The 26,104-nt window shown below is 38.2% G+C and overlaps 2 protein-coding genes across 6 annotated transcripts; both read right to left on the bottom strand.

Moving 5' to 3' along the window:
* Positions 1-2,428: 2,428 nt before the first annotated feature.
* On the bottom strand, positions 2,429-10,961 carry gspt1l (G1 to S phase transition 1, like). Its single transcript, XM_079819904.1, has 14 exons — positions 10,508-10,961; positions 9,200-9,241; positions 7,165-7,410; positions 6,544-6,577; positions 6,372-6,449; positions 6,046-6,226; positions 5,622-5,776; positions 5,369-5,509; positions 4,271-4,364; positions 3,964-4,044; positions 3,697-3,870; positions 3,502-3,591; positions 3,172-3,340; positions 2,429-3,075 (listed from the first exon to the last, which is right to left on the bottom strand). Exons 1-14 carry the CDS (start codon positions 10,701-10,703, stop codon positions 3,023-3,025), a joined length of 1,734 nt encoding a protein of 577 aa, XP_079676030.1. The 5' UTR covers positions 10,704-10,961; the 3' UTR covers positions 2,429-3,022.
* A 194-nt stretch (positions 10,962-11,155) lies between these two features.
* Positions 11,156-24,983, bottom strand: pdxdc1 (pyridoxal-dependent decarboxylase domain containing 1). Of its 5 annotated transcripts, none has more exons than XM_079819780.1 (24): positions 24,603-24,804; positions 23,731-23,804; positions 23,513-23,581; positions 23,267-23,341; positions 22,496-22,642; positions 21,766-21,955; positions 21,537-21,605; positions 20,911-20,989; positions 20,718-20,802; positions 19,364-19,412; positions 19,169-19,270; positions 18,912-19,037; positions 18,740-18,790; positions 17,336-17,416; positions 16,326-16,386; positions 15,728-15,798; positions 15,486-15,591; positions 14,961-15,132; positions 14,552-14,670; positions 14,342-14,463; positions 14,141-14,233; positions 13,093-13,189; positions 12,901-12,999; positions 11,156-12,764 (listed from the first exon to the last, which is right to left on the bottom strand). In XM_079819780.1, the coding sequence occupies exons 1-24, from the start codon at positions 24,621-24,623 to the stop codon at positions 12,535-12,537; spliced, it is 2,388 nt and encodes a 795-aa protein (XP_079675906.1). In that variant the 5' UTR covers positions 24,624-24,804; the 3' UTR covers positions 11,156-12,534. The 5 variants fall into 5 exon arrangements, with proteins under 5 accessions (XP_079675906.1, XP_079675905.1, XP_079675909.1 ...); XM_079819779.1 differs by having other exon boundaries at positions 22,496-22,645; positions 24,603-24,785; XM_079819781.1 differs by lacking the exon at positions 17,336-17,416 and adding an exon at positions 17,536-17,580 and having other exon boundaries at positions 11,159-12,764; positions 22,496-22,645; positions 24,603-24,785.
* Between the last annotated feature and the right edge of the window lie 1,121 nt (positions 24,984-26,104).

The raw sequence follows: 26,104 nt of genomic DNA, 5'->3' as shown, positions 1-26,104 counted from the left end.
AATCAGTCAAATCCTCAGTTGCTTTATAAATGGTTCTCGGTTCAATGAGTCGGTGAACTGTTGACCACTCAAACCTATTCAGTCGTATTCGTGAACGAATCGTTTTATGAACCGGTTAGTCAGATACATTGAGAACTCCCAAAAACCGATTATTCATGAATTATGCCTAATTCTTAGCACTATTTCCTCAAATTAAGTGAGAACGTAACCTGGGAAAAATGGCATATACACAAATAGTCACTATGAACATGGCAACAAAGTTTGTGCTTAACATTATAACAATATTCTAAAAATAAATGTTCAATAATTGAATGTATCAAATCATAATCAATAAATGAATTAGAAAAAAGGGAGGTAGGGAAAAAACCAGTGCTTCATGTTTTTAATCTAAAGGCTTTTCCTTGAGCCGACCTACATATTTGTGCTTTTTCAGGATTCTGTGCGCCCCTACTATTCAGCATGAGCTAAATTAATTCTGACCTCTGGTGACATCAGCAGTGAGCATTTGAAGCCATTTTAATCCAGTTGTAGGGATTTGCTAGGAACACAATAAAAATAAATAATAAAATAAAAAAGCCCAGGAGACATCTATAGATTGCACACACACAAAATACATTTCTCATTTCACAGGATAAAAGATACACAATGTAAATGCCATCCCATAAATAAAAGTCAAAGTCTCTATGAAATGGTAACACAAGACTGTGCATGAATTCCTTGCTCAGGTAGCAGAGGTCTGCCATGGCTCATTTGGGTCATTGCTGTATGGACCATCTTCTGTTTAATGACCGGCACCCAGACAAGTCCAGTGACCAAAAACATCAGCCCCACAGACAAGAAAATAGGTCCTACTAAATAGGGCACATTGCCCACCTGGATGAAGTACAACATGGACAGTACAGTGCCTGTGCCAAAGAGAAGACTCCCAATGACGATGGCCAAGGCTGGCTTTTGGAAGTGACTCCATCCACATTTCACTCCTTTGTGGGAAAAATTTTTAGTGTATGAACCAGCTTCATCAGTCTCAGTCCGGACAGAAGATATGTTGGAGTGCATCTTCATCTACAGAAATGCAAGGCCATCGATATGAACTCAGACAAAACACACATTACAAAAAATACAAATATTGCTTTCATACTAAAATAATGTAATTTCAGCAACTTATAATGCAACTAATACTATAAACATCAAAATAAAAAAATGGAAGTACACTTACTCAGAAAGCTCAAAGCCCATCAATGATTATACAGAAGCTCTTGTTCCACTTCTGCCTGCCAGTTACTGTATTTATCCACAAAATACAGTGGAGGGAAAGCCACTCCCTGTGGGTGCGTCAGTATGAACATCTGGAGAAGGACTACACTGCCCTATTTGGGTCTCAGAACAGTTGTGCAAAAAGCATGTTGCATCCATTTTAAGCAAAGGACTAAACATAGTTGATAAGCCTGTTTTACAAGACATGGAAATTATATCATCTACAGACACTAAAAATGTCATTGTAGCTTAAACACACAAGGTATTACGTGATATAGGATTTAGTAATGCATAGTGCTTAGGATCTCTGCTTTTGATCACATATTTTGAAGAAATAGATGGACGGAATCCAAATTATTATTAAAATAAATAAATAAAAATCAACAAAGATACTTTTTTTTAACAAGACAAAACTTGGTAACACTTTAGAATAATGGTCATTAGTTAACATTAGTTAATGTATTAACTAACATGAACTAACCATGAGCAGTACATGTGTTACTGTATTTGTTCATCTTTGTTAACGTTAGTTAATATAAATACAGCTGTTCATGGTTTGTTCATGTTAGTTCACAGTGCATTAACTAATGTTAACAAGATTTTAATAATGCATTAGTAAATGTTGAAATTAACATTAAAGGGGCTATATGCAGCTTTTTCCCCAAAATAAACGTAACAATAGCCTTTTATTTTACCATTTATGACTCAAACATCTCCTGATGAGCATACTGACACCTTGTCCGCTCACAGTGGGTGCACATAAGCCTGTATCCTATTTTTCCTATTTTCTGTCGGGTCGGATTTTTCCCGCGCTGTCTGCGGATGTGACGTCACCACCGCTGCGAGAGCGAGCAGAAAATAAGAGCAGTTCGGTTTTTTGGCCACAGGTGTCAGTCGCGAGTTTAAATTTCAGAAAAACGCACATAGCCCCTTTAACAAAGATTAATAAACGCTTTAGAAGTGCAGTTCATTATTAGTTAATGTTAACTAATGTAGTTAACTAATGACCATTATTCTAAAGTGATACCCAACTTTAGCAAAACATCCTTATCCTGAATTAACAAGGCAGAGATATGTCAAATACTTCCATCACACAATTTTTTTTTTTAAAGAATAAATTCAGGCATATAGCACAAAATATCTTATGAAGAAAAGAAATTCCATACAATTTTTTCCCCAATTTTATATTTTATTGTCATAGAAGATACTTTAATAACGTGAACACGCTCATGCACTTTGCAAGAACGTTGTGAACAGAAACCAAAATGGGAATAAGCAATGGGAGACATGTACAACCAAGATATAAACATTTTGGTTTCAATTGGTTAATCATTCAAACTTTACTGCTCATAAATCATTTTATGTTAACAAGCAAATCTTGGTCCACATACGTTTACTGTATATGCTGCCATTATATTTCTCTGATGGTAGCAAACAAAATTATATATAAAAAAAAAATTATAAAAAAAAAAGTTTGGAAGAGAGCTAGATCTCTTGCCATTTAACGTGTGCAGATTGATGAGGAACAGGTCATGGGGTAAAACCTAAAACAATGGCATCGCTGAGCTCTCAATATGAGAAAGCTGACACATGTGGACTTGATTTCATTTTCATTTGCTTAAAAACAGATTTCTTTAAGAGAAGTTTTTTAAGCTGGTCTTCAGGAGGCGGAGGGAAGAAGGAACAGGAGGGCTATGAAGTGTGCTGCGGCTGAAACAGCATCTACCTCCGCCTTGGTCAGTTGTTTCAGAACCACCAATCTTTCTTTTCAGTCCTTCTCGGCAACAAGTTTCAACACTTTTCCAATGGCAATGGTTTTCCCTGAAATACAAAGAAAAGTAAATATCCACAGAACTCAAATTCACAGAAAAATCGTTGAAGACAAGTTAGTCACATCTGGCGAAAACGTCCGCTCACCTTCATCTCGTAAGGTGAAGCGTCCCATCTGAGGGAAATCTTTGAAGGTCTCAAGGCAGATGGTCCCAGCGGTTCTCAGACGAGCAATGCATACCTGGTCCTGTTTGACGAAGCGGGGTCGTGTTTTGCTCTTGTCCCCCGTCTTTTTGTCTACCAGACAGATTAAGGCCTGTAAAGGGGCCAGAGGCACATTTAAACCACGTCGATAAAGAACTAGCTGTAAATGAGGGCACTCACACAAGCTAAAAGTCAGCAGGTTTACAAGCACAAATTTACACCACAAAAGAAATGTATTTAATAGTCAAAAAATGTAACATTTATAACCATTACCGTAATTTGCACTTCTTCAATGCAGGTGTGGATATGAAGAACTGCGTTGTAACCTGGGCAGATGATTGACTTGTGTTCAATGATGACTATCTGAAAAAGGCAAAGACAAAAGTACAATTAATATGTGGAATTGCAAAGCAAACGGGGTAATCCGATATACTTTAATTACAGTGAGTTTAATACGTTTTTACTGACCTGGGCATCAAAGGTGCGCCCAGTGTGGCAAAGGTTCTCAGCATTGCAGAGGATAAAGCCCGGCAGGATCTCCTCCTCTTCAATGCCTTTGAGCCGCAATTTCAAGTTCTCTCCCGGTTCGACATCATCGGTTTCGACATCATCAGAAAGCAGACTTAGCACCTCCACAGTGTGCTGCACACAGTTGAGGCAAGCACTGATAAGTCATTCAGTCAATTCCTGCTATAAAACCTGACGTTTTAAAGTGTTATGTTACCATAATCTTACCCTGTTGGGCATCATCACAAGTTGCTGAGCTTTACTGATTGATCCCGACTCCAATTTCCCCAATACCACAGTGCCCATGTCCTGCAAAAACACACCATAAGCATTTTTAAAAACAAAAAGCAAAGTGCAAACATCCATGGATGATATATGAACTTCGCAAGAGCATTCATACAAAGAAATACAGTGCAAAATAATTCCTAAATGAAGAAAAAAATATTTTTTGTATTCCCTCCCCCAAATGTTTATATTTTGTTGTCAAAGAACAATGATATAAAACTAGAACACATTCAAAGTAAAGTGTACTTACCTTATATTTGTCTACAATTGGTAATCTGACTGGTCCGTCACTTGATCTGTTGAAGTTTGGCAAACTATCCAGATGTGGAATGAATGGTAACCCTCTGTCAATAGTACACAAAAATATTTCACAAATACAGCGAGACACAATATTCATGCACTTTTTTATATTGCAATGGTTTTTAACCTGGGGGCCCAGGGCCAACTAGGTCTCAACAAACTTAATTTAATAATTTAATATTTTTTTTTATTTAAATTTTATCTTTGTTTTTAAAAATAAGCCAAAATGCTTACTACAAACAATATGACAAAAACAGTGCTTTATTTTTCAGCTACAATAGGTCTATTTAACAGTAACATTCAAGAAAGAAATTAAATAATCAAATATTTAAAAAAAACTGCTTAGTCTTCACTCTATAAATTAACTATACACTGATTCCTAATAAATATATTAAAGTTGTTCAGTAAAGCATTGGGTGACTTTCTATTTTTGGGGTGTATTTCTTTCTATCTGAATACTCGCCAGGATGTGCATTTTTACATATTTTTGACCTTTCAAACCCAATAATTAAAAAAATGGAACTGAATCGCGATAGGATGTTGTCTGAAAGGCATGTGCACGTGCTTCAGGCAGAGTCTGGCAGCACAAGCACGTCCTGTGGTGCGCGCTTTATTTGTCATGCATGCATTTTCTGTTGCTTTCTTTGTCATGCACTGTGCGTATATTTAACTCTTCTGCATCCATTGTTTAGTGAATGGTGGAAGCAGAGCTCTGCACAGCTCTGCAAGTCCTGCTCCTGCTGTCACACATTGAAGTAAATTAAGTGAAATACTGCTCTTTTTAGAGTGCTGTCCTTCTAAAAGTAATAAAACTAATACAATTTCACATCGTACCATTTTTAATAGCAGGGTATCGCAATACTTTTCTAGTACCGGTATATCGTGCAACACTACTTCAAATATTGTTTTAAACAAAAAGGGGCTTGAGTCAAAAAAGGTTGAGAACCACAGATTTAATGCATTTTTTTATACACTTCACATAATTTGACATACTAGTCAAAGCTTTCAAACTAAAAAAATGAATAATTAGCAAGCTCAGCACACTTACGTATACCAAGGGCAGTATTCTGCCGGCTCCTTTAGGTTGGCCCCAGTAAGTCCCGAACATGGCATGAAATGAATATCTTTCCTGGGGTTAAACCCAACTTTCTTCAAAAATGGAACAAGTTTTTCCTTACATTCTTCGTACCTATGTGCAAACAGTTAATACAATTAATCAACACACTCATAGCATTTTTGTCACAAAGGAATAAAACAAAGTAATGACAATAGCCCCTGAATATAAATGTCCATTCACTGACCTCTCCAGACTCCAGTTGACTGTCGGGTCATCCATTTTGTTTACAAGTACAATCAAATGTTTTACTCCAGCAGTTTTGGCCAACATGGCATGCTCTCGCGTCTGGCCTCCTTTCTCAAAGCCTGTTTCAAACTCTCCTTTCCTTGCAGAGATAACCTTCAGAGAGAAATAATGACAATTAATACAGGGACTGAAGTGAACTGGGGAAAAAACAAAAAACAAAAGGCTTTGACTGCAGAAACTGCTGTCTTTTTAAGTCTGACATCTGTAGTCCAACAGTGCCCTCTACTGTGTCATAACCACATCCACCCTGCTCACAGCTTAGCAGTGGAGAGGGTTTTCCCATGGATTTTCTAAATTGTAGGTAGCATGAATGGATATTTCTCATGGCAGTCCTTGAGTGCCTATTCAACATTATGGCTCACCAGCACTGCCAAATCAGCCTGGGAAGCACCTCCAATCATGTTGGGCACAAAGCTTTTGTGGCCTGGTGCATCCAGAATGGTAAAGTGCTTTTTCTCGGTCTCGAAGTACGCACGTCCGACTTCCACAGTCTTTCCTTTGTCTCTTTCCTCCTGGTTTGTGTCAAGAGCCCAAGAGAGGTACCTGAGGAAAACATTTACTATGAAAAATCGCTCCACCTCTCGGCACAACAAGTATGTAAGTGTTACAGGTTTCAGCCATGTTTGAAGGGAATCTGTTTGACTATTCAACAGATGCTCTGGTAAATTAACTCAACTAAGCTAATTACCAAGTTTCCCTGTTCTTCTCCTTGGCTTCTTTTTCGTACTTCTCCAGAGTTCGTTTGTCTACCATTCCTGTTAAATACCTGTGGAGGAGGGGCAGAAGGCAGGGCTATCAGAAACAGGGGATGCAAAACCCAACAATATCTGTCAAACACAGTGTCAAAATCAACAACTCACATGATTTGTCCTCCAATAGTTGACTTGCCAGCATCTGGAGAAATACGAAAAAAGAAAGTTAGGCTAGGACAGATAAAGATGGCCAATTCACTGTTCTCCAAAGACATTTTAAAAAATACTCCCCATGATACTGAGATATGCATGAACTGATTTGCCTTGATGGTAACGGATTAAGTGGTTATACAACAAATCCAACCAATTTAGAGTCAAGTGCAAAAACTATTCCAGCAAATGAGACAAATTACCCTGTAAAGTTACTGGAAGAAAGTTAAATGGAAGCTAAAGCTAAAAAGTTTAACGCAACAAACTGTAAAGAAATGGTAAGAAATGACTGTGAAATCATGTATGTTTGCTTTATAATTTAGTACCAATTTAGAATTTACCACTGCTATATTCATGACGGGAAAAAAGTGAATAATAAAAAAAAGGAACTATATATAAACAACAAATAAAGGCAAGGTTTTTAAAGTTAAACATTGACGAAAATAATCAAACAATCTGGTCTCATTTCATTAAAATTTCTAGGGGAGTTAAAACCTTCAGAGTCCATCAAAACATGCTTCAGAGATGTTGGACTCTGGCATCAATCTGTATATGTAAATGCCATATGCAAAAACTAACCGACATGGCCAATGAACACCACGTTAACATGTTCCTTCTTGGGGGCATTTGGCTGTGTGGGGGGTACTTTAGGTGTTGGCACTTCTTCTTCCTCCATTCCTTCCTCTTGAGGGGAGTCTTCTTCAGCATTACCCCCGTCTCCTTCAGGGCCTCCTGGCTCTGCCTCAGCCTCACTGGGCTCACTCCCTTTCTCCTCCCAGGTGTCATCTGTTGCCATCTCTGAATCACCGTTCTCCATGGGCGGAGCTGATGTCAAAAACAAACATTATCATTTTAAACCGTTTACCCACTTACTGTTGGTTGTATTGTCAACAACTTCAGTCACTTCCTTTTTGACTAAAACTGTTGTGTTTGATGTCAACATAACCATTCAACACAGCAATCTGCAAAAATTCAGTCACTGATTTGCACATGCAATTTGTCTGTTTAGACCAAAGCTAATGGGATAAAAAAAAAAGAAAATTCACTAAGGGTGCAACGATAAGGATTCTTGGGGCCAATCACTGAAAGCAGTATCGGCCCGATACAGATCACCAATGTCAATAATACATGCTTACAATACTTAACACCATGCCACATGTACAATATATTCCATTCCCTCTCTTAGAGGAGATTAGGAACAGCTTAAGAGTTTGACAAATATAGCGAACCTGTTATACGCTATTGTTATAAATAATATTAAAAACAACAGTTTTATCAACAGAAAGTAATCAAATGTAAAACATTCTGCATAGCCTTCAGTGTATAAATTAAAGGGGCACTTCAGCGCTGGGAATATGAATGTGTGTTTAAACTGGGTCATTTATGTAGCAGAAATGTGCAATTATTTTTGAATTTGGTGCCTTCTAGACTGTGAAAAGACAGAATTTTTTTTTGTCTCATGTGGCTACCGGGTTTCTACTGATACAAAGCTTAATGCTAAATCACTGAAGTGACCCTTTAAATACAGATTAATCCTACTATATCTAGTAAAGAGTAATTTTCTCTGTCTTTTGTTGTTTGATTAACATTAATGACGGTTAATTGGGCTGCTGTCACTTTAAATCCTAATGCACGGATCAATATACGTGATTTCCCTGAACATAACTGTTTATGTTCACTTAAGACATTACCAACTGTGTTTAAACTTATACTCATCAAGCCGCCATAGCACCGCTAAGAAGGAAAGAAATGCAGTAAAATTGCACATCCCTAGCTTCTTTGCTGTAGGGTTGCTGTTGTCCCAATGTCTCGGTAAGAAGTTTCAAATGTATTGTCTTTTCAGATGCCTGGTAGAAACACCAGACAAGACCGGTGAATGTAGTGAAGCAACTGTAGCTGCGCATTGAAAAGTTGTCTCGCGAGTTTTGCGTCGTCTGACCGGCCTTTATAGAGACCATCGATCAAACCATTTAAAACAATTATCGGTCGATATCAATCGGCCGCTGATCAATTGGAACACCCTTAAAATTCCCTCTTTCACAGTATGTGGCACTGAAATAGAAAAGCAGAAACACTGTGCTATTATAAATAAAGTGCTAGACTACATTACATTTCTGATAGCCGCTTGTCAGAGAAGAAAGGAAGTCAAACAATATTCATACTTTTTCCACACAGCCATTCAGATTTTTTAAATCACTATGGTGTTTATCAAAACATACAAGACTAGAGATTTACTATTCACTATCACTTAGCAAAATACTGTTCGTGAGCGCTATCAAGTCGTGGCTTTAGCAGCGGCTCGGAGCATGTGACCAAAAGCGCAATTCTTATCGGTTGAACAGTTTTCTTCGCAGTGCGGTGGAAAAGAGATTAGAATCCCTCTCAAATCTGCGTGAATGTTTGTTTTGGTCTTAACAGATGCATCAACAGCCGTTCATTCAAATGAAAGTTTAATCGCCATATTCGTCTTGGCGTAAACATGACTTGGACTTTTCGAAAACTGGAATGTGAACAAGCACAAGTTACTAGATGCAGACTCATCCGTATGATTATCATCATCATCATTATGAGGATGTGTAGAAAAATGTGGTGGTGTGTCTCAGCGTTTTCTTACCCTCAGGCTCTGATACTTCCACATTGGCATCTGTATCAGGACCTGCAAGAATATAAAATGCTTATTTTTATAGCTGTAATTATACAGAACAGTCTAGTTACTAAGAATAATTAACTTAAAAGGAAAATGACATGTCAACAAACACATTCGCAGACAACAAACCGCACTATGTAATAGAATGTGAACAGCATATCTACCACTTGTGGTGAGACAGAAAATAGTTATAGGATCCTAATCCTTCAACAAACTCTCTATTTTGCGACAAGATCATGAGTTGAAGTAAATCTGTCCCACTGTAAAATGTAATGTTCTCAAATCTTTAAAAATGCTTTTCATAAGGTTTAAAATAATCTTTTTTTTAATGCAAATAAGCGTGGACAAGTTAAATAAGCAGATCGTATCACTGCGTTTACCTCCATTACACGCTACATTGATCTTTCCAAGAAGACCTCCAGTGTGTACCTTATAAACACATAAACACACTACATTCAAATACAACAGGTAACACAAAGGCTTCAGGTAAGAGTTTAGCATCATGGCTGTAGTGGCAACATTTAGCTGCTTTGACATCAGCCATCTTCTGGTAGGTAATACTTCGTGGATCAGTATTTCATCTAAAACTAGATGGTGAAACACTTCTCGTGTCATGATCTGAAGGGATTAGGGCAACAATTGACTTTCATTGTTCCACCATAACACAATGTATAAGGGTACATGTTTTCAGTAAGACAGCATGGGGGGCAGTAAACACCACCCTTTAACAAAACCCAGCCAAAAGAGGCCCCTGAAACAATCAAGGAAGGTTAGAAACTGGTTGATTATGAAGTACCAGGCAGGTCTCTGATCATCAGCATTGATGATATTGCCATGCTAAACCAAGGGGGGCACATTTCGTGCATGTTCACGTGTATCAATTAAAAGGCAATAAACATGACTAAAGCTTCAGCCAACTGTCTAGTTAACCAAAGAACTATTTGAACACACTTGTATCTCTTTATTTAAACCCAGTTATATATTGTTATAAGGCTAAAATTGCCTCACAAGCACCTAAGTTACATACAAAGTCTCCACCCAAATGATCCGCTTTCAAGCACAAACAGCTGTTACAGTGTTATTATCGTGTAAACGAACACTTCTTATTCACGTCAAGCAAGTTTTTCCGATTGTTAACTTCCACGTTGGCCACGTTTCCGCTTCGAGCCGTTGACGGTAACTCTGATGTAGCAACCATGCTAAGCTCATGCGAACAAGCGTGTGTGAGGCTAACAGCTAACGCGGCTAACAGACGTTAAATAATCGGGAGCTCACCCGCCGACTCCGCCGTTTCCGAGGAGCCCTTCGGTCGGAAGATCGGGACGAATTCCGCGGCGTGCACGTTGGGGACAAACGGCTTGGCGTCCACGTTTAGGCTGGTAGCAAGAGCCTTGGAAAGTTGCACGTCGACCTGGGCCTCACCATCGTCCTCTTGATCCCAGGAATCAGGGGCAGTGTCTATCGCTTCCATCGCCACACAGCTGTTCCACACACGCGCGCTTTAAAGCCACTGACTTGATCACTTTCGTGTCCGGCCTTAGCCGCTGTTAAGGTCACCCCGTGCGCGTTAAAACTTTCTGTTAGTGGTGTATGGCCTTCCCCCCGTTTGGCTGAAATCAAACAGCCGGTGTCTCTCAGCGAGGGGCGAGAGAAAGGGAGGTTTTGACTAAGCACTCGGAATGAGTCCTCGTGTGCGCTGACGATTGCCCTGACCTCGCGAAGCAACAGCGAGTGGAATTCTGGGAAATGTAGTATTTTAGCTTCTGACAGAATACGAAAGGTGTCTGAGCGGTGTCGTTGATAAAACTACATTTCCGCGTTATGGATGAACCCGACGGACCTCTTTTAAAACTTACCAAATAACACTTTTCCCTTTACCGCACTTATGAAACTAAATAAAAAATGTATTCAAAGACAAGCTTTAGTCACATTTATAGGCATTTAATAATTTAACAAAATCTGCCGTTTTAGCCGATTGCATTACATAAAAATTCCCATTGAAACAATTTTACTCTTGTCTGTTTTGAAAAAAAAAAAAAAACTCTACAACTCGTATTTTAGCATTATCTTTATTGTCATTTACATAACTGCTCATTGTCAAATAAAATTGTAATTATAAAAACCCACTCTATTCTTACGTTTGACACAATATTCAAGTCAGCACTCATTTCCCCCAAAGAAAATCCCAATTATTTATTGCACCAGTTAAGACAATCATTTTGAAAAAGATGAGTAGATTAACAATTACATTATTCAGTAAGGAAGCAGTTACGAAAAGAGCACTTTATGCCCCCCCAAAAAAATAAAATATGGATGGATGTGATCTAGCTGTAGTGAAATTCTTCTTGTGAATAATTCACACAATATACATACACTAAATTAAACTACACAATTTCCCCAGTAGCAATGCTTTTTGTGTGCTAAAACCATTAACATTGGTGTAAACAACAAATAATCTTCATTTTAGTACATTATGTTTAGCCTTCAAAAACATCCAAAACAATAATGTAACAATTACTCAAAGAGACATCTCTGAAACAATCTTCACAGTGAGAACAGTCTAATAATAATTTCACTATTGGTAAAGCCAAAAGTGCTGGATGGGCATCTGTTTGATTTGGACTTATTTTAGACATATATCAAATTATTACTCGTCTCTAAATAGCCTAATGTTCTCCAAGATAATGATTTATAGAATAAATAAATATTCTGCTGTTCTGATTAAAGTGTGACGTTCTGTACATAAAAGTGCAATAAGGCTATCGTTTGATTAGAAACAGCTGCATGAGCCTTCAAGCATCAACTTTCCGTCTTATACGTCTGCCTATGGAGAGTACATAAAGCAAGACCAGCATTTGGCAAACAAGACATTTTGACATTAATAATCATGACGGTAAGGCCACAATAGCCCTTTCGTTGAGTAAATAACGTGTGGAAACCTGTCAGACAGGCCTTTAGATGACAAAGATAAGCGTTCAAAATCAAAACGCAAGTACTGTCACCCAAGATGGTAGGATATACTGGCAGTGCACATAAAAAAACAGTGAAGACCCTATAATATATGATTAACCAAATTTTAAAAGAATATGTGCAACTGATTATTTAATAACTAAGAATAATGGATGTGAGATTTAGACATATTCAGACATTATTTTCATGAAATTCCAGTGTTTTGTTATTTGCATTTAAAGCTGCTTCTTTTCTTAATTTCAAAAGTGGTTTGCTCAAAGGCATCAAGGTCATGGACGCATATTCCTCTGTTATATAGAGAGAACCTCATGAGCAACCATTTAGGAGTGGTCTTATCTAAGGGTTTCTACACTCTCTGCCTCTTGTCCCTCTGGCACACGCTGGTCTGATGAAGCTGTATCTTCCGGTATGTGCGCAGGAAGCTCCTGGGGGACCTCTGCCTCCTCCGCATCAGTGGCCTGCACGTGTGGCGTTTCCCTGAACGATTCCTCGAGCTGGCTGACAGAGCTGGTATCACTGATAGAGTCTGAGCCTGCTCCAGGCCGCCGGAAGAGTTTTTGGCCTGTGAAATCACATGATATGATTAACCTGAGAGTTCTGTGAACATCAATGAAAGACCAAATGTGATTTCATTATTTTGTAGACACCAAGTTATTAGGTGTAATTAGGCTCACACTGATCTTAGTTCATGATGTTACCTGGTAACCGTTTGGTGCTGAGCTTGGGGGAATCAGGGGAAGCGTCTTTATTCATCTGGGCTTTTATGGAATAAACAGGCTCAGTGCTGTCTAGACAACCTATGGAGAGAAAAAAAATAGATACTATACAAACCTGAAAACTAGAAGTTCTCTTGACAGTTTCATCAGAAAACATTTTTAGCACATATATACCTTCAGCTAGGTTAAATGTTCTTCCTTTGACAGAGGCCTGTACCGGGGAGAACCAGTTAAGCACAGAGCCCACTAGAGGAAGTTGTCGAAGTACGCCCTTAAAAAATAAATGGAGAAAAATTACACATTAACATAATCTCTTTTGGAACGATTTAAATGTCTATTTAATCAGAAAAGGAATAAACGTGTTTGCATTTTTATATAGACACAGAACACATACAGAGTGGTCCAAACGTTTGACACCATTAGTGACATTTTTTACATTTATCTTTTGATTGAATACATGCAATAATTATTAACATTTCTGCCCCTTCAGCTTTCAGAGTTCGAATTCGACCGGACTGCTTTCGTAGTGTAGACACTCATGTGGTCAAATGCATTCAAACAGCCACAAAAGACTGCCTATTCTCCGTCTCCTGACCCAATGCATAAACATTATGGGAAGTCCGCTAACCAGACGAGATTTAAACTGTTGGCTGAAGACCCAAGTTTGGTTTGAAGACCAAAAACATACCGAGCACAATGTTCTCTTACCATCCCTGATTTCTAACACGCATTTACTTCATTGGCTGTCGTCTTGTGGCTGTCAGAGCAGAAGCGAAAGCAGACGCTCTCCATGTGTTTTCCCACCGTCTCTTCATTTATGTAAATTTAAAGGCTTTTTTATGTAAATTTAAAGGCTTTTTTCCCCATTAGATCAAAAGATCTGAAAAAGCCCATACATTTACCCACCCAGAGACCCTCCCCTCAAAGAAATCAGGACAGAAGTGGTTGAAACTGGACAAAAGAGATGGATTAAAACACCAGGTGTAAACAGGAATGTGTCTGCCTCTTCTACTTGTGATCCGATCGACCAAAATGCATCTTAACACCAGGTGTAAACGGGGCCATATTTACTTGTGTCCTAGAAATCAGATGCAGAAACTTGCCATAAAGTGGATTCGGTTTAACTGTTTCAGAATCCTGAAATTAGTTTATTTTCAGGTTTAAAAAAAAATTTGGTCTCAGAATTTTGGACTCCACTGTACACTTGCACATATACACTCACCTCCTCCATAAGTTTCTCTTCATTTGCTTTCTGAAGCTGCAGCTCAGCTTCCTGAATGCCTCTTCTCACGACCTCAGTCATGTTCTCAAACAACTAGGGACAAACAGATGCATTATTTCTAATAATGTATCCGCTTTTCAGTGTCTACGCAAGTGATTAAACAAACACCTGTCCAAAAGAAGGAGAAAAAAGAATGCATACCTTTCCACTTTCCTCAATGTCTCTTCCAACAGATCCTATAGTTTCCACCAACTCTGCCACATCCAGGTCTTCTGTCGCCATTCCAATAAATATGCAATTAGTTTCTTCACCAAACTCAGGACCTGGAAACAAGACAGGAGGTTCATAATAATTCATGAGAATTTAAAAGCAATGCTACAACAGTCAATCATGGGACCATTAGTCATTTACCACTAGAGAACTCAAGGTCTGTATCGAGCTCCATCAGTTTCTTAAGCAATTCGCTGTTGATCCTCTCCACCATTTGTTGTCTCTTATCTTCATCAAGGTCTGTGTTTCTGGGCTCATACCTGATAAAAAAAACAAATAAACAAAAGAACCTGTCAGGCACTGTGGAAATGTGCAATAAGGAAAATGTTCTTCTTCCTCGGAATGAGGGAATATCTGATATTAGGGTCAATGTATCCTGTAGCTTGTTCCTGTAACTCAGTTGAGGAACCTAATCGAAGGTTATACTTTCTGTTCCCAGAAAACACAAAACTCACTATATGTATAAAATGCAATTTGTATAAAAGCGTCTGTCAAATGCATGAATGTAATGTAAAATGTCCTGAAAATCGGTTTGACTCCAGAGTCTCACCTCACAACTCCAAGACCAGGCCAGCTCAGGTCCTCCATGTATGAGAGTAAAGCTTGCTGTAGCACCTCATCCTTAAAGTCCTGTCTGAAGCGCAGGGTGCAGCTCAGCACTGGAATCATCTCTCCCAGCTTCTCCACCAGTGCCGCCACATCATTCTCCTGAGTGCCAAGAGCTACACACACATACCAACACCATTGTTAGCATGAACATGGTAACATAAATTAGGTGGCATTACTGCAAAATAAAGCTGTTAAAAATGTGTGAGAACTTTAGGGCAAAGAAAACGGCTTTCACTTGCCATGCTCAGAATAATACAATTTGTTTTCATGGCCATTCAAACGTAGACATGTATTCTGACAAAATTATGTTTAGTGCAAGCAATATAGGCCTATTCTTCTTAGTTTAACCCACATCATTATAGGACAAGCTCCGCTCCAGTTTGTCTCCAGTTCTTTAGTCAGTATGGCTTGGGTCTGAACATTGTGTTAGCATTCCAGATTTTTAATTATGTCCCAAATGTCTTACCTGCAGCAGTCATGAGGGGGCTGAAACGAACACACGTGCCCTCATCCTCCAGCTCAACCACATCTACGCCACTGAGGGGCACCTGCTGCGCCAACTGCTCACCCAACTGTCAAATAAAGCAGTCAGGTCTCACGTTTGGGAGAAAATAATCTACGGTATATATAGGTTGCACTGCATTCTATTATACATGCTCACAGCTTACTTATTTCCTATAATATATCGTTAGTGAGAGAAAAATGTACCCATCTGTTAAGGGCATCAATGATGTCTCTCTCTCCTGCAAAATATCCTTCTACTGAGCCGCCACTCGAAGCTGAAAATGAGAGTTTTTGGCTGTTAGAGATATACAGCATTCAGAAGTCTCTTATGTTCACCAAGGCTGCGTTTATTTGATCAAAAATAATAGTAAAAACAATAATATTGTGAAATTATTATTTGATGAATAGAAAGTTAAAAAAGAACAGCATTTATTTGAAACAGAAATCTTTTGTAACGTTATAAATGTTTTAACTGTCACTTTAATTTTTATTGTCACATTGCTGATTAAAATAACACTATTATTTCGTTGTTGTGTACTACTGTGTGCAAACAATGACAATAAAGATTCTTATTTTAGGGTTCGTTACATGTTAAATATTGTTACTATTGTGATAGCTATAAATTTTGTATAACTACATGGAACTAACGCTAAACCTTAATCCTATCCCTTACCCCCATAGTAAGTACATGTAGTAAATTAATATTAATCAGTACTTAAATGTATATTTAACAGTGTCAAACACACACACACACACACTGAACCGAACCATATACACACACAACCAAGGAAAGGAAACTTACGAGCACTGTTGTCTTGTGAAAACCTGAACACCACCACGGGAGAATTCAGTTCATCCTCCACCTACAAACATCAGAGAGACACAGAGGGTGGGGACGGGGTCTCAAAACACCTGTGACACATCTGAGAATTTATTACAGGAGGCCTTAATGTCATGCTGTGAGCAGTGAGCACTACCACATTATTGTGAAAATTGGTTTAGTATTTAAATGTTGAGATGCAATGTCATGGAGAGGCTTTTTGTTTGGTAGCTACAGGTTTGACAGGCCAATCTGGACAATGTGGCACATGACCTTAAGTCATGCATTAGTGCTGCTGGAATGTCTATGTGAAGCTGGAACCTTTGTTATAACTAAGAAAAGCATATCAAATGCCCATTATTATAATTAATAAATTATGCTTTATTCATGACTAAAGGACATTTTCATGAACCAAACTCTAACCACCACAGACATAAATTAAGGAAGTAAAACCTTAAAAATATCATCCAAGTGACTACTTTCGGCCTAAAGCCATTTAAACAAATGTAAGATTTGTTTTATGAACAAATGACCTAATTGAACCTCTTAAACGCATTAAATAAACGTTGTACAGTAGTTCCTGTTATAGCTATACAGTCGTATCTAACCTATGAATAACTTTATTCTGAACGAACAAACTCACATAAGATGATTGTTAGTATTACTAAAGAGCACCGTTTAATTTTGCTCCATCCTTCACAGAGGCATTTTAAAGAATTCCGCTTATTTCCCATGATGGGTCATCTTTGCTCTAAAGCGAGGTCCAGCGTTGATGCCCAACAAGTCATCAAGCTTTGTGAGTGACATTTCCTAAATGTTGTGTGCACATGCCTGTAGCACTGGCAGGCCTTTACATGGGTAAAAGCCTTTAAACTGAGCACCAGCACTTATGGGTGGACATGGTGAGGGAGGGAACAGTGGAGGAACAGCGCGAGTGAAAGGGAGAAGGAGTGGGAGTGGGATCAAGCAGGCAGAGGGTTGGTCCCACCTACAATAGAGAGTATAAGAGAGCCCAGCACGTCCCGCAGCGAGCCCCCGGAGATGGGAGGGACCCGGGAATGAGACACCACATCCTGAAACCAAGGTACCCACGCTCACTAACACACTATGTATACAGTATAAGAGCTGCACACATTGCTGACGGTCACAAACCACACCGCCACATACATATGATGAACACTCTGCTCTTTACCATGCGCAAAGCCTCGAGGAGAGACACCTCACTGTCAAGGATATCCTAATGGTGGTGACACAGAACAGAGGTGTTTGCTTTTAAGATTTTAGCCTAGATTCTGACTGAAAGGAAAAAGTGGGCCACTGATATAATAGAAACAAAACTTCAAAAAGCTGCAAATAAAACGTGTAAATAATATCTATCAAATGTAGCTGATATGTTCATATGCAGCTGACATATTTTAGCACTGTGTGATATAGTACGGTTTTAAATGTCTGCCAGTGCTGATGATGTCATCAGCATTATTAAGGAATAGTTCACTAGCAAATAAAAAGTTGGTCATTTAATTAACTTCAAGTCATCCCCAACCCGTTCGACTTTGTTTCTTCCATGGAACACAACGGGTGAATTTTTAAAGCATATTGTGACTGCTCTTCCCCATATAATGGAAGTGAATGGGAACTGGGGATGTCGAACTCCAAGATGAAAAAAGCACAATAAAAGTAGTCAACGCATGTGCTGTTATTTTATGCTTTTGGAAGCCATACAGCAAGTTATTTAAATACAATCACAGCATTTATTAATATTTCAAATGAGTATTTTTAGTAATTCCATGTGCTTTTTATTTTTTTATTTTCTATTTAACTTTAATTTCAGGTAGTTTGCAAAGCAACATTTCTCATTTTCATTTAAGTTTTCTTAAGGTTAAGTGTTTCTTCTTATATTTATAGCTTTATTTCAATTCATGAAAATGATTTTGAATAATAGTTTTACTTTTAGTTAACAATAACAACACTGCCATACAATAGATTTGTGTGACAACAGACCATAATACAAGTCATTATTCACCAAACATTTTCTGTGATGCCATTTGAGGGAAGCTGTCAAGTGAATAGTGTCAGAATATAAGTAACAAATCACTTGGACTAATTTTACGATACTTTTAATATTAAAAGTGTGAATTGAGCGATTCCTCAAAACATGAAATTTAGTGTTTGTTCCATGGAAGAAAAACTCATAGGGGTTTGGAACAAGATGGGGCGACTAAAGACAGAACTATCATTAAATATATGGAGCAACACCAACTCAGGACAGAGGGAATACTGATACACAGACGCTTCAAAACTTTTCAATTCACATACTTATTTGTGGGGACTGAGGTGTAGCTCTAAAATAGTCTGTACCGACATACAGCTGAATGGATCAAGACAAGTTCACCTACCGAGGTTTTTATTGAAGCCAGTGTCTTCAAATGCTCCAAAAGCTGTTGACTCTAAAGGGAAACAGAACAATTCCCAACAAGGTCAGAGTAACTCTTGTAGCGTTTAAAGTAAAGTACTTTACGCCCACTGCAGTGCATGGGATTATCTAAATTAAGTTGGCAGGGTACTCACTAGCTGTGAGGCATGCTTAATCCTCTCAACAATCCCATCATGCCCAAGGTACTGGAGGGACAGCCAGAGAGGCAAAGCCCGAAGCTTCTCCACCGGTTGGCTGGAGGTCAGACCTGCTGCGAGAGACTGCCCCCGACCGGCAGGGAGGACAAACAGCATGAGATATTTGCACACTGTATGATCACAACTCTGGATTATATTTCCATATGATTTGCTGTATAATGATGATTGGTACTTATATTAACGGTCCATCTTACCAGGGCCGGGTCCTCATGTCTGTAAAGAGTGACAGCAGGCACAGCCGGCAGGCCCAACCACGGACCTGGAGTCAAAGTCATACTATCACACTTGGTGGCCGCCTTGATAGCGAGAGGGAGAAAATAAGAGCACATCCTTGACAACAGGAAACAAACACAGGCATTTGAATGCTAAAAAAAAAAAACACAACATACCGTGACCGTGGAGGAGATCTGACCAAGAGTAAGCGTTGCCAAATTAACCCTGAAAGAACGCCACAGAACGCCAATTTAAAGAACAATAAATATTAATGACATAGATCGAATATCAAATCTCTTTTGTAAAATGTATGTATGTATGTATGTATGTATGTATGTGTACACACTGAAAGGTGGATTCTGAAATCCACTACCACTTCAATATAATTGTATATATCCTAATTAAATTCATAATCAAAGCCTCAATCACTATTCATCCTCCTATATAATTATTATTATTTTAATTATTCTTTTCAGTTATGATTTTGTTTAATCAATAGGTTTCTTCCTTTATATTTTCTAAAGTTTGTATTTGGTCTCTCAGTGGTGACTGAGGGTCTGTCCTGGGCGTGTGTGATGTTTCGCAAAAACACTTGATTTCAGACCATGTTGTCGTGTGTTTGGATTTTTGAGGCATCACACACCTCCAACTCGACAGAAATGCAGTAACAGAGATTGCTCATTTAGCCCAGCTTCCAGAGATGAAATATGGATTTGTCTTTCATTTTATTTTAATTTAATTTGATATTTCCTTTTACTGAAACCCTAAAGAATCAAGATGAATATGGTCTGTACTATTGTCTGTCTCTCACACTGAGAGAAAAGCACATGCTATCAGCATGTTTTGTGGAAGTGCTTTGTTGATATGTAGTTAAGACTCTCCAACCTTGGGAGAGCTGTGATGCTAGGGAGCTTTTGTGTGTGTGTGTGTGCGTTGCATGATCTGTGCAGGCCCAATATTGAAGATGGACATTTTCTGCACACGACACGAAGACGCCTTTCTGCAACCTCCGAGGTCAACAATGATCTAATTCTAGTGATGGGGCGACAACTAGTCTACCTAGTTTAGTGATATGCTCTGCTATCTATCCTTGTGTGGAAATTTACCCTGACTGTGCATTTTCTCTGCCAATCAGAATCATTCCACATGGCAATAAGGACGTATGTATGATAGGTGGAGGCGGGGAGACTGTTAGAGGGAGCGCGGCCTACGAACTCCTTGTGAGACTAGAAGCTGGCTTCTGCTGTTGAAACGGCAAACTATTCTTCAGTAATTTTTTCTTTAATTAATCTAACTCCTGACTCTTGGTCTTCATTTTTCACTACTGGTCCTGGGTCCTAAGCTGTTACCCCAACAAATATATATTATATATTATATATTATATATTATATATTATATATTATATATTATATATTATATATTATATATTATATATATATATATATATATATATATATACACACACACACAAACACACACATACATTTTTACAAAACAGGTACACCAAAAACAGAACCAGCTGATACCAACCCCTCCACATGGAGCCACATGTTGTACTGAACGCAGAGCTCTTTCAGGCGACTGAGTTTGTCTGTGTGACCTGCACCTGGCGTTCCTGAAAGATGAAATACATTTTAATGATCACCTGCAGAATTGACTATCAACAAATGCATGCAAAAAAACTAAGTTGCTTGAATAAATAAATGTCATATAGCGAACCGACCAGCATTCGCTATCAACAGCAGTGGAACTTTCCCTGATTCACAATCATCTTTGATGAGCTTGTCAAGCAATGCAACATCCTGTACAAAGACAATTTTAGTGAAAAACACACCATTTTAACTCATTTTTTATGCATTTTATCAACACTGTATCATTACTTGCACATTTCTGAACAGAGATCTTTCTATTCCATTTGTCTTACTATTTAATGCAGGCAAATTCCTTGTTTATCTTTTACTTGATTTGTTCTACACTATTGATCTAAAGTTTCGGATCAGTATGTTTTTTTAATTTTTTGATAAATAGGATAATTTGACAGTAAGGTGACAGTAAAGACATTTATAAAGTTACAAAAGATTTATTTTACATAAATGCTGTCTTTTGAACTTTCTATTAAATCAAAAAATCCTGATAAAATGCATCTTATTTCCACAAAAATATTAAAGCAGTAGAACTATATTCAACATAGATAATAAGAAATGTTCCTTTAGCATCAAATCATCATATTAGAATAATTTCTGTGACTGAAAATTATTTTACAGTTTTTACCGTTCTTTTGATCAAATAAATACAGCCTTGATGAGTCTATTAATAATTATGATAATTCACCAAAAGACAAATTCCTACCATTTGGTGCAAGGAGCCAAACATGGTGTTACAGGGCACAATACAAAGACTTGACATTGGCAGTCCTAGCTGAAAAGGAAACACAAAAAAGTTGTCTGATCAAAGCAAACAGTATCCACCACTATGCATAAACACACACACACACACATACATTTTGTAATGTAGTGTGGTAATGTGAAACATTTCAGATCCTGCAGGATAGACAAGTGAAGTGGAGGTGACATTGTACCTGGCTACAGAGATGTTGTCCCAGGCCAGGTCTGCATGCAGCACTTTGGTAAATCACAGGATGTTTAGAGCTCAGCACTGTAAAGCCCTCTGTAGCGTACTCCTCATAATGAGTATTAATAACTAGCCGACACACCTTCAGCAGCCCCTCACGGTCATCTTCATGGTAATACGCCGAGCCATTTTCATATCTACAAAAAAAGATTTATTAAATTTTCATACTGTACATTACAATGTTTTCATGCCTAAATTCCCTAGTAAAAGTTTATTTTTATAGAAAAATAATATAGATTTTTTAATTTAATGTATTGCCCATTACAATATATTATAACTATTTGCTTATTAGTATTAGGTAAAATATCAGTGCATCCTTAAACAAAATATTTGTTTGATAGAAAATGTAAAACCATACAATACTTCAAAAATCACCAAAGGTTCAAAGAATGACCCATCTGTGTTAAGTGATAGGACCGCACTGGAACAAATAGACTAAGTCAAAGATTCCTCTTGTCCACTCATCAAGTCATTGTTATAATAAAAAGCTCAATGTTTTGCCTCCTAAGCTTTTTAAGTGAAGACACTGCCAATAAAATTTGCTGAGATTAACCAAAGGTGGAGTGCATAATTAATGCTCTTTAACACAAATCTCTATAAATCACTTGAAAGTATTTGTATGACAGGGAGAAGAAAATCCCCCTGAAACCATGTGATCAGACAAAAACTGAGCATACTTGAAAAGCCTGCAGAGCCAGAGAGTGGTATCCGACAGGATGCGGGTGGTCAGCTTTCTCAATCTTTCTCGTTCCAGGACAGAGATATAAGCGGCCAGACTGTGTCCCAACAGAGCCATGTGTCCCTGCTCTCCGACATACTGCATCCTGCTAAACAGACATTTATAGCTTTATCACACCACACGGAGGGGTTTACATATGCGCTCGGTGCAATATAATGGAGCTGTTCTGTTGTGGCATCAACTTAGACTAATTCAGGTTGGGTTAATGAGTAAAAAAAAAAGGGCCTTTGACTAACATTGCTCAGAGAGACTTTTCTGTTTTGTATTTTATTCACACCACCATTCAAAAGTTTGTCTGTAAGATTATATTATGATCTTTTATGCTCACCAATGCTGCGTCTATTTGATAAAAAAAAAAAAACAACGTGGTTAATATTTTTGTGGAAACCGTGATACATTTTTTAGGATTCTTTAATGAATGAAAGTTCAAGAGAACAGCATTGATTTGAAACAGAAATATTTTGTAACATTACAAATGGCTTTACTGTCACTTTTGAGTAATTTAATGCATCCTTGCTGAATAAAAGTATGAATTACTTTTGTTAATAATGAGCATTGTTTAAATTACGCAACTGAGCAAAAATAAATCTACTGATCCCACACTTTTGAACAGTAGTGTATAAATTGAAAACTGATATTCTATTCCCAAGGAATTTGTTTCTTGGTTTTAGGACTACAAGCCAAACAGCTCCATAATGCAGTGACCTACCGATGACCCTGCTGGTCATCATCTCCATGCATCAGGTTCTGGACTAGCTGAAGTATGCTGACAACATCCTGTCCACTGTCGGAAAAGAAAAGAAAGACTTTGAAATGTTTTGTGAATATAGCTGATATGCACTGCCTTTAAACCCTATGAAATACCTTATAAATACAGAGGACAATAGAATTACAGAGTAAGACAAAAAACACTGTAAATGTAAAATGTGATTTACAGTATAAGAGTCTCACTCACTCTCCTTGTAAGGGTCCAGGAATGTCTTTCCAACTCAACTTTCTTCTTTCTTTGACCTGTTCAGATTCCCTGAATAAATCCACACAACAGTACAAATTATATCTAAAACAAAACCCTGGAATTACTGACAACATATCATAAAGATAGCCTAGTGGTGAAAAGCTATTTAAATGTAATAACATCAATTACTGAAAAAATTCTAATGCGAAAGGCCTTACAATTTTCCACTTTCTAAAATCTTCATGGCATCAGAAAGATGGTTCCCCATCTCAGCAAGTGTAGGGTCCATCATCTACAATTACACAGTACATGTATATGGTTATCCTTGAAGGGCATGGCATTGAAAAACTAGATAACTCGCAAACTTGATGACTGTATATCACATTTCTTGTCACATTAAATAAAATCATTTCTCAGGCTTTAACATAACTCATATTTCACCTTAAGGGCACTTTCACTGCCTGCGAGGAAGAAAGAAAACATTCAGGCCTCTGTCCCCTTGTGATAACAGAGCGTTTTAACAGGAATTTAAACACTAAATAAATAATACAAATACTATTAGTGGACTTGATAAATGACTTTTGTAAATTGTGCCAACTTGTGTCTTACTGGTATCTTTATTCCTGCTTTCTCTGTTCTACTAGTAAAATTCCTGATATTCAGGATATGAAAACCTGTCGGATGACACGGCTCATTTCATTACACGAGCACTCATCTGGTAAGATTTAATGTCATGCCCTATCCTCTTGCGCATCCTGCCCTAACACAAAACTTGCATTTGCAACACAATTGATTTGTGACTCTATCAGTTTTGAGATATTTGCACATGAAAATGGTTTGCAGACCACCATTTTTTGTGATTTGCAGACCACCATCTGTTAAAGCCTCGATTTCACTTTCACGTTAAAAAAAAGGACGACGAGTAACAAGCTTTATGCACTATTAGCAAACACTCGATTGTGGCTTTAAATGAATCCGATAGAGCTCCGCATCATCTTCTCTATGTCAATGACAGTGAATACGCTTCCTGCACTGTAGTCAAATGAGCGAGTCCTTCAGCCAGGGAATTATACGCACTGTTCTACATTACCTTCACGGGTGGTTTATCCATGCAATGTTGAAAACCCAGTCGCAGGGACTCTCTGTGTCCCTGTGCGTTGTCGCTTGCTGTGTATTTTAGGGAAGAAAATGGCAAAAATCACAAGAATCCACCTCGGGTATCCTTATAGTCAATTGAATTGTGTTACTTCCTGGTGTCATGCCGCTCCACGCTGGCAGCGCTGACGTAGCCTAAAACAAACGCCCCCTTTACAGCGTAGCCTACTTGTCTTGAGCTCCTTGATATATGCGAAGACATGTAATGATGCAGTGTAGACTGGTGTGTTGACTCCGCCGCGAATCGGTTCTTTTAAACCGTTCTTGGGGGGAAAAAACAAAAGATTCAAAAACCCTGATTCAGTTCTTCTTTTACGTCATCACGTGGTATCGTACATCTCTGCGTAGCAATCCCATGCTTTTAGGATTAAGTTTAAATAAATCAAATTAACTTTCACTTTGCTGTAGCCATGACTGAGCTCCTAAAACATAGTAATTTAAAACCAAAATATGAATTGCATTCAAATTATTTTACATCTTTTCCCACAACCAGATCATGTGTTATGAAAAGTTTTTGCACTATTTAGAAAAAAACACATTAGATTAGTGTATGGATAAAACTGTCATAAACATATTTCCAATTAGTTTTATTAGTAAAATTGCTGTTATTTGGGTATTTAATAATCCACTTTTCATTACGAATCATTGATGTTCGGAAAAGACGGTTCTCTCCGATTCGTTCAGACTGATTGGCTGCGTCCGAAATCGCATACTCTCATACTTACTTTGAACAAGTAATTACTCCACAACCGCTAAACAAGTACGTTATTCATATAGTATGAGTGTGTGTAGTATGAATGTCATCCGGACGTACTGCATTCGCCATGCTGTCATTATCATGTGACTAGCTACCAGCGTCAGTTGCGTCGCTTCACTGCCATTCACAAATCCTCTCAGCTGTGGCATCATGGGATAGTAAAGTGTCCATCGTATTCACCACTGATCTATGGGTGCGGTAGAAAAAAGCATACATTCAGTAGCATACATTCAAAATGCTTATTTTGAATAAGTAATTAATTCCTGACCGCTAAAAAATTACGTGCTATATAGTGTAAATCTTGATTTACTACATTCGCCATGTTGTCACTACCATGTGACCTACCAGCGTCAGTTACGTCGCTTACTTGACCCTGTCCCAAATGGCACACTTCATAAGCACTTCGGTCTTGTGGACCTACAATGGCTGCCGTGTACACGTGTCCGTTAAATCCATGAGACCATAGGGTGTCAGATTGGCCCTGTCCCAAATGGCACCATAAACACTTGCAGACTTTCTACGAGTCCGCACTTTTGTGACGTAACGCCGCTTTGACTTTTGGGTAGAAGTCTGCTGCGGATCTCCCTTCAGTGCGGGCTCGGCAAAATATGCATCGAGGGTGCATATCGACCGCAAAGGGGATACTCGTGAGCACCCTTCTGAAACCTAAAATGACAAAT

The sequence above is a fragment of the Gobio gobio genome, assembly GCF_949357685.1.
Source record: "Gobio gobio genome assembly, chromosome: 1".
Taxonomy (NCBI): domain Eukaryota; kingdom Metazoa; phylum Chordata; class Actinopteri; order Cypriniformes; family Gobionidae; genus Gobio; species Gobio gobio.
This window is presented reverse-complemented; position numbering and strand designations above follow the sequence as displayed.